The 13,397-nt window shown below is 33.7% G+C and overlaps 2 protein-coding genes across 3 annotated transcripts; one reads left to right on the forward strand and one right to left on the reverse strand.

Annotated features, from left to right (window-relative positions):
* The first annotated feature begins 8,117 nt into the window (after positions 1–8,117).
* LOC114169297 (VAN3-binding protein-like) lies at positions 8,118–10,819 on the forward strand. Of its 2 annotated transcripts, none has more exons than XM_028054385.1 (7): positions 8,118–8,330; positions 8,440–8,738; positions 8,986–9,373; positions 9,505–9,681; positions 9,967–10,013; positions 10,111–10,168; positions 10,366–10,819. In XM_028054385.1, exons 2-7 carry the CDS (start codon positions 8,466–8,468, stop codon positions 10,602–10,604), a joined length of 1,182 nt encoding a protein of 393 aa, XP_027910186.1. In that variant the 5' UTR covers positions 8,118–8,330; positions 8,440–8,465; the 3' UTR covers positions 10,605–10,819. The 2 variants fall into 2 exon arrangements, with proteins under 2 accessions (XP_027910186.1, XP_027910195.1); XM_028054394.1 differs by having other exon boundaries at positions 8,445–8,738.
* Positions 10,820–10,957: 138 nt separating this feature from the next.
* On the reverse strand, positions 10,958–13,346 carry LOC114169303 (formyltetrahydrofolate deformylase 1, mitochondrial-like). The gene is made up of 8 exons (XM_028054408.1): positions 13,127–13,346; positions 12,900–13,012; positions 12,666–12,816; positions 12,492–12,565; positions 12,222–12,381; positions 11,928–12,026; positions 11,752–11,838; positions 10,958–11,440 (listed from the first exon to the last, which is right to left on the reverse strand). The coding sequence occupies exons 1-8, from the start codon at positions 13,301–13,303 to the stop codon at positions 11,294–11,296; spliced, it is 1,008 nt and encodes a 335-aa protein (XP_027910209.1). The 5' UTR covers positions 13,304–13,346; the 3' UTR covers positions 10,958–11,293.
* Between the last annotated feature and the right edge of the window lie 51 nt (positions 13,347–13,397).

The following is a 13,397-nucleotide window of genomic DNA, read 5'->3' on the forward strand; positions in this document are numbered from 1 at the left end:
TTTTGATTCTTTTATATATATATATATATATATATATATATATATATATATATATATATATATATATAAATGTTTATAATTTTTTGAAATAATTGTTTAGTTCTAATATATGTAAAAAATTCTAAAATTCTAAATTTATATTTTAATTTTTCATATTAACTAAAAAATAGATAAATGACATTACTTGCATGGATGTTTAAGACTTTTTAGGTGTCACTAACATAATATCACAGCAATAGGATGTATCACTTCATTACTTAATTTTTTTTTTCAAATATAAGCTATTAATTTATAAAAAGTTAAGGATCAAAAAACAATTATTTCAGTTATTTTGCGCTAGAAAACAACGAAATTTTTTTAGAGGACTAAAATCAAAATTTAGTCAGTGAATATAAATATTTTTAATATTTAAAAAAATATATATAACACTTATATATTTCAATATTATAAGAGTGGACATGATCTCTTAACCATCATCATTCCTAGGGCAGCTATTAGCATTTGCCAGTTCAGATTTATTATAAAACTCAACAAAACTTTCAATAATTCCAAATCTAAAAATTCCGAGCCTGTGTTTTCTCACAGCGACGTTTATAATAATATCAAAACCTTGTTCCAGGAATAGAAACACAGTATGGAGATTAGTACCTGGGCCACACGTTCCATCTTTCAATATCTTCCACCACGTTCAAGATTCCTAATTTTGGAGCTATTGTCTCTGAAATTCAAAGAGCACACCAACAAATAAATGACGATTAATCTTGTTCTGAAGATGACGAGTATTACGATTCCGATCTTCATTATGATGGCTTCCACCAAGTATCTGAGTGGGCTTGATGGGCCCACGGGCCTGATGGGCCCACCTTCATGAACGTCCTAATCTCATAACTTCAAAATTGATCACAGCAAAATTGGTGGTGATGAATTGAAACCCCAACATAATTTTATCTTTATTCGATCTACTTTGTTCACAGATGATGGAGACTACACTGCTGCGAAAAAGGACTTGGACGCATTATCCAATATCTACAAGGTGAGAACCAAACAGAAAACCGATAAAATATATCTCACAATTAAATTCATTGCTGTTTTTAACATTGCAGTTTTATTTTAATAATAGAAAAATGGTTTTTTCACAAATATTTTATTGATAAAGCTGACAAAGTTATTAAATAGAGTAATTTTTTGATTTTTTTATGAAAGTTACAAAAATAAAATAATAAAATTTTAGAATTTTGTTTTTATCAAAAATTATTGTTTTTCAAGATTTGTCAAATACAATTTTGTTAAAATATTATTTTCCAAATATCTGAAGAACTATATCCGAGTTATTATTCTAATGTGCACTTATAACGTTAATTAAAAATTTTAACTGTAGCATCTCCCAGGGAGAAGACACGACTTTTGCATCCATTTCATAAAAATTTGAATTTATTCTCTATGATTAACTTTATACTTTTTATTGGAATTTTCTTTTCTGTAATATGTTTGTGTTGACATGCCAATTTGTCGTGTAGTTGAAGTGGAACAATATCGTGGAACTTTCATCTAAAGTATTATGAACTTTATTTTCGTATCCACGTTCTTTTCTCGACAGATTCACATCGATATTTGAAAAGGTACATATATTTTCACCCATATTCTTATTTTTTAAACGCACGAATAAATGTTTAATTACCTGTATTTTAGTCGATTCAAGTATACTATTTCATAATAATCTTACTTAATAAATATAAAACATACTTAATATTTAGTTATTCATAGCACTATCTTAATAAAGTTTTTTTTTTTTTGGAGAAAAAAACTATAACATCGTAAAGTATTTTCTCATGAACTTCAAGATAAGATTTTTGACGATGATATATCTCAGTCATCAAGGAAATGATCTTTTACTACTATTTACGTTGACGCGATCACTGCTTCCACTGTGTTTGATAATTTAATTTTTATAATATTCTTAAGATTAAACTATGTCAAGGTTATTCTAATTTTGACTTCTTACTGCAGAGAAATAATAAATAGTATAATAAAAATGTAAAAACATGTAGATGATAATGCGTTTGTAGCAAGAATTTCTAAAATTTTAATAAGGTTGATTAATAAGAAAAATGTGAAAGAAAAAAAATAAGAGTAAATTGCTTTCTTAAGTTATAAAAAAAAAAATGTAACTGCTTATAAGAACAACCACTTGTGGATTGAATGGAGAAAAAATTTCACCAACTTCATTCCCAAACCCTAATGATTAGGGTTTCTTCTCACACATCCCATCTCATATCTGTAACATTATTCACATTTCTAACTAATCAAAAACCCTGGACGCTCCAATAACCCTTTTTTATTCTTGGATTTCATCAATGTCAATACATTCATCACTCCACTATGTTCCAACCACATTCAACAACATACATATCACCCTACCTCTCATCCACCAAATTCAATTATTCTATTATGTATTCATCTCACAGGAAATTTAAATATGAGTTTATGAATGAAAATGAAAGAGTTAAATACAATTAAAGGAAAAAGACTTTAGTAATATTGAACCCTGTGTAGTACACATACTTCTATTATTAATTATTATCTGCTAGTATATCTTCAATTGTTACCTGTCGTTGATAGAAATATTTTCCCCGTTAGACAATAATTTATGTTAATTATGTTGTTTTAATAAGAATTAAAATGGAAATAAATATTATTTTTTGGAAAAATCTACCACCGTTTTAGAATGAAAGGAGAGACGTAATTTTACTCTCACGGAATCTTTTTTTTTTTCACAAAATGTTAATAAAAATAAAAATATATAATAATTAAATCCATCTATTTTGAAAAGTACTAAAAATTAAAGTTGTCAAAATGGGTTGGAACGCGCGAGTCAACCCAGCTCACACGAGTTCAGGCCGGGGTTGTGTTGAAATTTTTTTACAAATTTCTTTACGGGTTGATTCTTGACCTGACTCATCTAAATTCCGGCTCACCCAGGTTGAACCTATGGTGAGCCAGATAAAAGGGGGGGTGCACAAGTGTTTTTTATTAAGTTGGATTTTTATATTTGGGTCATGTTAGGTTGTTTTTGTTAGCTAACATAAATAATTTGTATTTTTTTAATTAAGTGAACCCGTGAGCCAATCCGTTTAACTCGCCAACCCGTGGTGGACTGGGCCGGGTTCAAATTTTTTTTGTTCGCTAAAAAATGAACCGGGTTGAGTTGCCTCACTAAATCATCAATTCGTGATCAGTTGAGTCGGATCAAATCGAATTATCCATTTTGACAGCTCTAACAAAAATCTGTTTTTTTTAAAAAGTGACTTTATAAATATAAACCATCATGAGCTTAATTAAGACAATTTTAAAGTAATTTCATTACAAATATTTGTACTTTATATGCATATTGTAACACCCCTCCAACTGAGAGCGTGTCAGGTCTGCAGCCCAATACACCCCAACCCCTCGCCCCAAGTGTCTCCCCACTTCGCAAGGCAGGTTGTTGTCAGTGGGTATCGAACCCCAAACCTGACCTTTAACACCCTCCCAACTGGAGAGATGTCACCAGTTGTGCTATGTAAGACCCTAGAAAATGGCGTTTTAAAAGTGATAGTGGTTTAAAAATAGTGAGACTCGATTATTTTAATATTAAAAGATTTTAGTATAAATAGAATTAAACGAGTTTCATTATTTTAAAACACACCATCTCTCTAGAAACCACTTTTCTAGAGTTCTCTGACTTCTCTCTAGAGGTTCTGTCTCTCTGGTCGTCTGATTGAAGAACCGAGACCGTAGGATTGATCCTCTCGGCGAGCTCTTCAAATTGGACCGATCAGTTTCTCCATTCGGGTAAGTTGAGTTTCCGCTCTCTTTTCTAGTCTTTTCTGTTTTCTGTTGCATGCAAGCCCTCTTCCGCTTGCATGCGACGTTTTAATCATCAGTATGAGTCTCTGTTGATCAGTGATCATAACGGTATGTCCTGATCGTTCTTGTGATGTTTCTATGTGTAGATAGAGCATCCTGTGGAGTTAGAGGTGTTGACGTTTTTAAGGCGTTGACATTTATAAAGTTGTCTAAACAGGATAACAGGTAAGGGAAGCTAACTGTTTTACTTGAATTTCATCTAGAAATCATTCTGATGACTTTGAATTGCATGATTGATTGTTGTATGAGTGCTTGAATTGTGTAATTGAGTGTATGCTTGGATTGTGCTAGATTTCTTTACTGTTGCACGTGAGAACAGATTGGGAATCTGGTATTTTCGCCTAAGCGAGCAGCTCTCGCCTGAGCGAAAACACCAGAAACTCATCCCCTGTTTCTGCGCGAGATCTCGCCTAGGCAAGCCAGTCTCGCTTGAGCGAGAGTCACTCTCGTCTAAGCGAGACAACTTAGCCTGAGCGAGAATTCGCCCAGAGTTTGGGTTGTTCTCTGTTTTGAGCCTCGCTCAGGCGAGAATGACTCGCCTAAGCGAGAGAGCCTTTTTGCCTAGGCGAGACCTTCTAGCTTGGGCGAGAAACCCTGCAGTTGAGTGTTATTTCTTTATTTCTAATGGATGAAGCTATGTTTGAATGTTAAAATATGAACTTAGTTATGATATGCATGAATTGTTATGACTGGTAATATGTGCGGTGAAATTGCATGAAGTTGGAATATGAGAAGAAGTGGTTGAACTAGGATTTCAAGGGAAATTCTAAGAGGAATGTTTTAGTGTATGTAAGGACATAAGGACTCCGTATGGGTTGGTATCCTGAAACTCCAATAATCATTCACGCTCAGATAGAGCATAATGGATTATGTCGTGAGGAGTAGCAGGAGGTCCTAGTCTTTGGACTTGATCAAGTCTTAGACGCGAAGGGGACTTACCTTGTGAGCGGTCGGGTGATAACTCCTTGTGTCCAACTCTGCAGAGTTTGGGAACCGTCACATGTGCAAGCCACCCAGAGATCCAATGTCGCTTACATAATCCGGATATCGAGTCTAGAGTAATATATCTGCATTGTGGTTGTGGTGGTCTATGTGATTCTGGTGAAAATGAGAAAGATTGCATGATTTCTGTTTATAATTGAACTGCATGATTCCTTAATCAGATTAGCTTACCCTTGCTTTTTGTGTTCCTGTCTTGTGTTGTATGTTTCCTTTTGCGATGATCACCTATTCGGTGGGAGCAGGTGTGGTTGCAGTGTCAAAGGCACTTCTGGAAGATGAAGAGCCATCGTGTTAGTGTTGAAAAGGAGGTTTCCGGTGGGAGCTTTAGCAGTGGTCAGTAGTACAGAGTTTATTAGTTTAGTTTAAGTGTATAAGTGATATATTTTTATAGTCATACCTTTTGTAAGACTGTATTAATATATTGGGTACACTGGATTATCTGTTTTGGAACTATGATGAAACTCCCTATTTTTGTTAGTTTTAAGCTGCTGAAATTGGGATGTTACACATATCATAGTTTTTTTTTTGTTTATTAATACTAGTGTATAGAAATGAACATTAATGATTTTGACCTCAATTTTTACTGGGATGATGGCATTATTTTCAAATTGAATTTGAGTGTTGTACCTTAATATATAGGTTTTGAAAAGTGTTGATGAGTGAAGTGAAGATGGGGTAGGTAAGATGTAACTTTCGGGTTGAAGATGTAACAGTGGTACGTTGTTGAAGACAATGTCACATGAATGTGTATTTGTGTGCCTAACTTGCACGATATAACCTCTCTCATAACATCACACATTCTTCGTCTACCATTTCGTTCAACACTCACCTTTCACACTGGCCCATCGAAAATGAGTCCCTGCTCCTGAAATTTTTCTTCAATTTTTCTCTATTATTTTTATACCGTCTTTCATAGATAATGATATTTTAATAATTAATTTTTTATAACTCGATGTAATATATTTTAAGTAATTTTAAAATAAATAAAAAAGTCACTTAAAAGATATTATCAAACTTTAATTATTAAAAAATAATTTTTTCATCGATAAATATTAGACTAATTTTGATATTTTAAAATATATTATTTATTTTCAAAATATCAATACTAATATAACAGTAAAAAATTCCAACAAATAATTTGGATCCTTTAAACTCACCTTTTGCATATACTTTTGCTTTATAAAAGGCAAAATGAAAAGACACATGCTTCATATAAGAAATATACACCTTGTAACACAGAGAAACAGGGTTCAAGAACTACCTTGTTGTGTTGTGATGTTTGGATAAGATCGATGTAGAGAAACATAGACTATATAAAATTAATATATAGTACAGTTTAAGATTTATTAAGATTCTTTCACACACACATGGTTAATGAATCAATTAAGCGAAAATATTTCTTTACAATATACAAGATATTTTGATGATTAAATATGTTAATTTTTTATATTTGTAAAGAAAGAAAGAAATTAAAAACTAAAATTTGTTAAATGTAAAATTAATGTTACATAAAAAAATAGTATGTTTTTCTTGTTGCAGTTTTAAAAAATAGGATTAAATATGTTTTTGGTCCCTCAGTGAAATTTGGAATTAGTTTCTCCTCAAAATTTTTTGAACAATTTAGTCATTCATCTTTAAAAATACGTGAATTTAGTTCATTTAACCAAATTTTGTTAAGTTTACCTGACTTTTCAAGCGCATTTCATGATAATATTTGTATTGTTTACCCCGTTTGACACATTTTTGCTTCAATGTTAAATCAAATATTATCATAAAATGCGTTTAAAATATCAAATAAACTTAACAAAATTTGGTAACAAGAACTAAATCTACACATTTATAAAGATGAATGACTAGATTGGTATAAAATTTTTAAAAGAAACTAATTCCAAAATATACCGAAATTTGAGGAACAAAAACATATTTAATCCTAAAAAATATCACACAATGACAGATAAAGAAACACATTTTGTTATTATTAATAAATTAATTATGTAATTTATTAATAACTAATGTGATTTATAAATGAAAAATCAATAGCAACAAAATCTAAAACTTAAGAAGGAAAAGAACAGAGTATTGAAACCTGAAAATAACAGTTAATTAATAAAAATAAATATAAAAAATTCCGATCGTTAAAAAAAGAAATAAAATATATTGTTTATACACTTACAGACCCAGGCACGGTTGTTGTAACTCCAAAGCATTTGTCTTCAAATTTATATTACTTCTGGGAAAATGTTATGCATATTTTTCATCTAATCTCTTAAGATTAATTAATTGTATTAGAATCAGGAGGTTGACTAATTGGCACACTACGTTTGACTCTCACAGAAATCCAAGTTTATTCATTTATAAACATCACGTGTAAGCAATGGAAATTGGACAGGTCTACTGGTATAATTCTCGAGACATGCAAAATGCAACTACACTTCTGCATGTTCGCTTTTGTTTCGGCTTACGTAGGATCCGTATGTAAGAGTCCATGGTTTTAAATACTCAGATAAATGACAGCAACAGGTCGAAGCGAACCAAAACAAACGTTGTTTCTTTCTTTTTTACTGTGCTCAAAATAACAAAAAAGCTGTTTTCATCCAAATGATAAACATTATGAACTTGTGCAAACGTATGATGTTGTTAGTATTGGATTCTACACTCGGAGACACTTAGGTTTAGTTATTTATGTTTGCATCAGAAATCCTTATCAATACTTCATTGGATTGGAGTCTTATCCCAATCGAATAGTTCAAAACTTCAACTTGTTGGGGTTTGCATGGCCTCCTAACCAATGCATACGCCAAAATACCAAACATGCGTTGTAACCTTGAAACCTAAAACTTAATGGTGTTTGGCGAAAGACTCATAATCTTTGTTTTTGGCGCATTACAATTATGTGGAGACGTACGAGGAATTAGAGAACATAACCTTGTGATTTTGCCCCTCTCGCGTGATCATAAATTGTGTGTGGTGATGATGATGAGTATATATTATATATCACTTGCTACTTAGCGAAAGAGAGAAATTAAGAATATATATGACAACACCGACCTCCACCGTCATTGACTAGTTATAGTCTACCACCGCACTCATTTCATTCCAATCTCCAACAACCTAAAGTACTTACGTAGCGCGTTAATTAAATCCACGTTGTAAAACGACACATCACTATCATCTATCTATATCTGTATCTATATATCATCATGTAATGTATTCTTCACCTTTAATTTCTAACTCTATCATCGTACTTTTTTTCTAAGTTATCAATAATTTTTTTCCGTTATCGACAACAGTGTCTCTCCACGAACCAATTCCCGCTTCTCCAGGATTGTGTCTTCTTAGCATTTACACCAAACATGGTTTTCTGAGCGGAGTAGTGAATACTCACTCACACCTGAATTTGTGGTGGTTCAGAACCCAAGCAGGTATCTTTTTCCGTTCTCCATTAACAGAAGTTGGTTCATCAAATTATCTTCTTTTCGATTGTTGAGGCTAACTGGGTTAATTAATTAAGTTCGTGTTTTATTGTTTTAGAAAAGGTTTTACAGAAGAAAAGAAACATGGAAGGTGGTTTTTTTCCACCTTGGAAAAATGGGTCATGGCTGGAGTTAGCTTCAGAGGATGTGAAGGAGAGTGAGCAGTTCAAACTGGTGTCATCCTTGCCACCGTTGGCTGAGCCACCGACACCGCGTGAACCCATGGAGTTCTTGTCCAGGTCATGGAGTCTCTCTGCATCGGAAATCTCAAAGGCTCTCTCTGAGAAACAAAAGCAAACTTTTCTCGACACGGGCCCCGACACATTGCAAGAACCTATCTCTGCTCCTCAATTAGCAGTAAGTCACAAAGTTTCAACACAATACTAATGAAAATTGATTAAACTCGAAGAGAACATTGTTCTATATGCTATGTATCAGGAAATGTATATATGAATCATCTGCTGCAGAGTTTGTTTCAGTTTACCTAGTTTGAGTTTTGATAATACAGTTTATGTCTCGTGTTTGATGTTTTTTTTTATTCAATCAAAAATTTGTTTTCATAGATACGAAATGAAATAGTAGATGTTCTTGGTTCTGATGGCAGGGAGGGAAAATGATGGTTTCTGGAAACTGTCGAAGGATGGGTGCGATTGGGAAGTGGTTACATCAGAAGCAGTATGGGAGCACGAACGTTTCCGTTAAGAAGAAAGATCGGGCGCGTGCGGAGAACGCGCGTCTGCACTCGGCGCTGTCCATTGCGGGGTTGGCCTCTGCGGTGGCAGCGGTGGCCGCAACAGAGGACCCTCGCGGTGGCTGTCGTTCTAAATTAGACATCGCTCTCGCTTCCGCCACGCAACTCTTGGCGTCTTATTGCGTTGAGATGGCGGAGTTAGCCGGCGCCGATCGGGAGCGTGTGGCCGCCACCGTCAGGTCCGCGGTGGATATTCAGACCCCCGGTGATCTAATGACTCTCACGGCTGCAGCTGCAACAGGTAATTAATTACTCCCAATTGTTCTTTCACTGTGCTTGAAAAGTGTTTGTGGAATTGTGTGTGTGGAATATGCAACAGTATTTTGAAATATTGATGATTAGTTTGGTACATTATGTGTGCCCATATATCAGCTTTGCGAGGAGAAGCAGCTCTTACAGCTAGATTGCCAAAAGAAGCAAAGAAGAATGCGTCAATAAGTCCGTACGATAGAGTGATAGCGGAAACGCATTGGTTTCGTGCGTTTGACGGTCAGATGCTGGAACGTCATCCACCATGTCTGGGTGATTTGTTGCAGCTCACAGAAAAAGGTAATTCTTGGTTAATATTAGTTCATAGCATTGGATTCTTTTACTGTAGTGAAACTTGTTTCTCAGATTATGAACATTGGTTGATTTAGTTTAGTCCTCACATTAATGAAAGACAAGCATTTCTGATACCTGATAGCCATTTCCATCCCTCGACTAATCAATGCTTTGTCATTTTTCAAATTTAAATAGCTTCAAGATTTGAATTCCTGACATAGGCCTACTTTAAATGCATTTATTCATCTGGTTGACATTGTTTCCATGTTTGATAAGTGTTCTTTTCTTCAGGGACTTTACGATGGAGACATGTCCATGTTTATATCAAGAAATGCCAGGTACCATTTTAAAAGCTGACTTACAAACATTTTCTCTTGGGGCGGCAATTTCTTTCTTATAGATTGTAGACAGCAATCTGATTTATCACGTTTTCAGGTCAAAATTAAGATCAAAAGTAAGCACGTTGGAGGAGCCTTCTCCAAAAAGAATAAATGTAAGTCCTTCTAACATTAAAAGCTCTTAACAACCACGCACCTATTCTTTTGCAGTTATTTATTTCAACTACAATAAGAACAATATGCTGCAAATATGTCATCTAATTACGAATTGTTATATCATTGAAAACATTATTTTCTTATGTTCTGTTCTTTTCTTTTGGCTCAAATTGTAACATGTGTTGTATTATACCAGGTGTGGTCTATGGAGTGTGTGATAAAGATAATGCATGGCCATATAGAAAAGAAAGGGAAGCATCGGAAGAGCTATATTTTGGACTGAAAACCGCACAAGGTCTTCTAGAATTTAAGTGCCAGAACAAACTACATAAGCAAAAATGGGTTGATGGGATAGAGATGTTACTTCGTAGGGTCAACTCTGTTGAAGCAACAGAGCATTCTCTAGAATTTTTAAGTATTAGTAGCAGTACATGATTTGTTTGAATTGTATATTCCTCTAGGATCTAGAAAGAGTGAACAAAAAAATTTTGTCAAAAAAATTCTACCTCTACAAGCCTACGATATTACAGAAGCAAAGAAGCATCACTGTTATGTGCAGGGGTTGCATGTGACCATCCTTGTTAATAGCAATACCAAATTGATAAGTGTTAAAACCCTGTTTAAGATATAAAAACTACTACCTCCGACAACCCCTATTTCATTTAAATTATTTAATTAAAGAGCTTACAGATTTATTATGTTTACAATGCAAATGCTTTCAAGCAGCACAAATTAAGTACTAAATAGTTTAAGCTTTATTTAGCAGGTAACACAGTAGCAGAAGATAGAAACTATAAAGTTGGTTACTTGCTCTGTTTCTAAAGCTTTTATCTTTTGGTTTTCGGTATTTTATTATTGCAACCAAAGTCGAATATAAGTTTTGCTCAAGTAAACTTCTCAATAATATTAAAGAAAAAACATGATGTGCAGTTTCTCATAGATTAAAATAAAGTTATATACATAGTAGTTTATAAACATTCTTTCATTTAATTTCTTGAAAAACTAATTTAATTACGACAAAGAAAACTTTTTCTAAATAAATATTTATTGAGAGATTTATCGCATGGTCATGACTTTGGCTTTGTATGGATTTATAGGGATTACAGAGTATAATTGGTTTGCCGTCAAAATACAACAGTTTTGTTTTCTTCATATGGCAATACTCGAAGCTCACAATAAGATCTGATAGCACTTGTCAGACACTGTTTCTCAAGGTTCTCTGATTTCTGCACGAAGCTCCGCAAATCATCTCTATGAGAAACTCTTTCAACCTGCAATTCACATTCAGCCACATCACCTCCAGAAAACACACTGAAAAAAATTTGAATCTCTAAAATAAGTATTTGACTAAATGTGAATGCTCTTTATCCTAGAATTAGACAACACTAAAATTCTATTCTATTATTATCTGTAAGGAAATTCACCAGAAACTGAACTGCTATGAGATTTAGCTAGCACAATATTTGTTTTCCAAATATGAAAAGAAGAATTGATACTTGCTTCTTTCCATCTTATGGCTATGATAATTTTTGGTAATGGCATGTACACAATAGATAAATAAGTACTAAAAATTTGTTTTCACCATTTGTTCAATGATAGGTCCTGTATCAAGTCCTTCAGTCACAAAGTAACTTGTTGCACCGATTAATTTCACACCTGCATCAACGGCCTTGCCAAGACAATCAACCATATCAAACGTTTCACAGTTGATTAGGAAAGAAGCATGATGAACATATAATCTAACCAATGAAATGCTACCTGTTTAGACGGATTGATACCCTTAAATGATGGTAACAGGCCATGGTGGATGTTAATTATATCCTTCCCATAACTCCTTAAGAAGGTGCTGGATAGTATCTACAATAATAAATCAATAAACTCATGTTCACCTTCAATTTAATACTCACCATCAATGCAATCAAACAGTAACAGAACATACAGTATAGATGATGATAATAGTTACTAAAACTCGTGTTTTGGCAGATAAGTGCTATGAGAAAAAAGACTTGTAATTTGAAGAGTTTAAAACCAATTACAAATCAAGTTATTTACCCGAATATACCTCGCAAGTACTAAAAAATCAGTGTTCTGAACCAGCTCCAAGATCTCCTCTTCCCTTTTGTTCTCTGCTGTTCCTCCTAAATAGTGATATGGAACACTGTGCATTTCAAGAAAACGAATCACCTCACTTTCTGGAGCTCTGTAATGATTACTGTTGAATGCACAAGCAAACACTTAACTAAAGAGTTAAAGTAATTCAAAATAAACCAATCAATTAAACAGACACAAAATCAATTTAGCTACATAGTTCTGAAACTCCACCTAATCACACAAGTAATATCCACCGAGAGTCTTCCATCCTGCCATCCATGCAGCAAATCTATCAAACAGTGGTCCTGCAACAATATAAAGAAGCCTTTTTTTAACAAACACATTGCAGTACATGAATATATCTACATTAAAAAATGTTTCTTTGTTGTAAACATTAATGCATACCTGCTTTGATGCGAGAATAGCAATCTTATATTTAGGATCCAAAGCTGGCACCCTTATAACAGATCTCATGGCATTGAATGTTTTAGAGATCCTTAGGAAATCCTCCTCCATTTGAATTCGTGGCCACATAGCAGGATCAAAAACAAAAACACTGCAAATTTTGAACACTGTAAATAAAATCGATTCTGTGTACAGAACACTACATGCATGTATAAAACATTATACTGAGAATACTTTCTAGAGTAGAAGACTTGTTTATTTTGAGGTACAAAAACATCAGCAGAGAGAATGTTGCCACCCCTAGTGGCAATGCAATCAGATAGCTTGGCTACAATTCCAACCGTATCCTATGAGAAAGACATAATATTAGAAAAAATTGTAAAAGGAGACTCATAATTGTACGAGGTAATAGTGAAAAAATGAAATAAAAATATTAGAAACAGACGGAGAATGCAGCTTACGGGGCATTGAAAGACATGGATTCCATGAGTGAGGAAGGAATTGGAAGAAGATGGGTTTAAGGGGTCAACGGATATATTACAGGTACTGAAATTATTATAGCTGTGACTGTTCCTGTTGCTCAATCTGAAAACTTTGAGGTTGTTCAAAGTAGAACACAGTTTTCGGACGATGCCCATTTCATTTGGGTATCCAAAAAACTAAGGTATTTGGTGGGTTTGTGTTTGTTTTCTCATTCCGCATGTATTAGCTTTATGGACCAAGAATAATAGG

Source organism: Vigna unguiculata, chromosome 2 (genome assembly GCF_004118075.2).
Source record: "Vigna unguiculata cultivar IT97K-499-35 chromosome 2, ASM411807v1, whole genome shotgun sequence".
Lineage (NCBI taxonomy): Eukaryota > Viridiplantae > Streptophyta > Magnoliopsida > Fabales > Fabaceae > Vigna > Vigna unguiculata.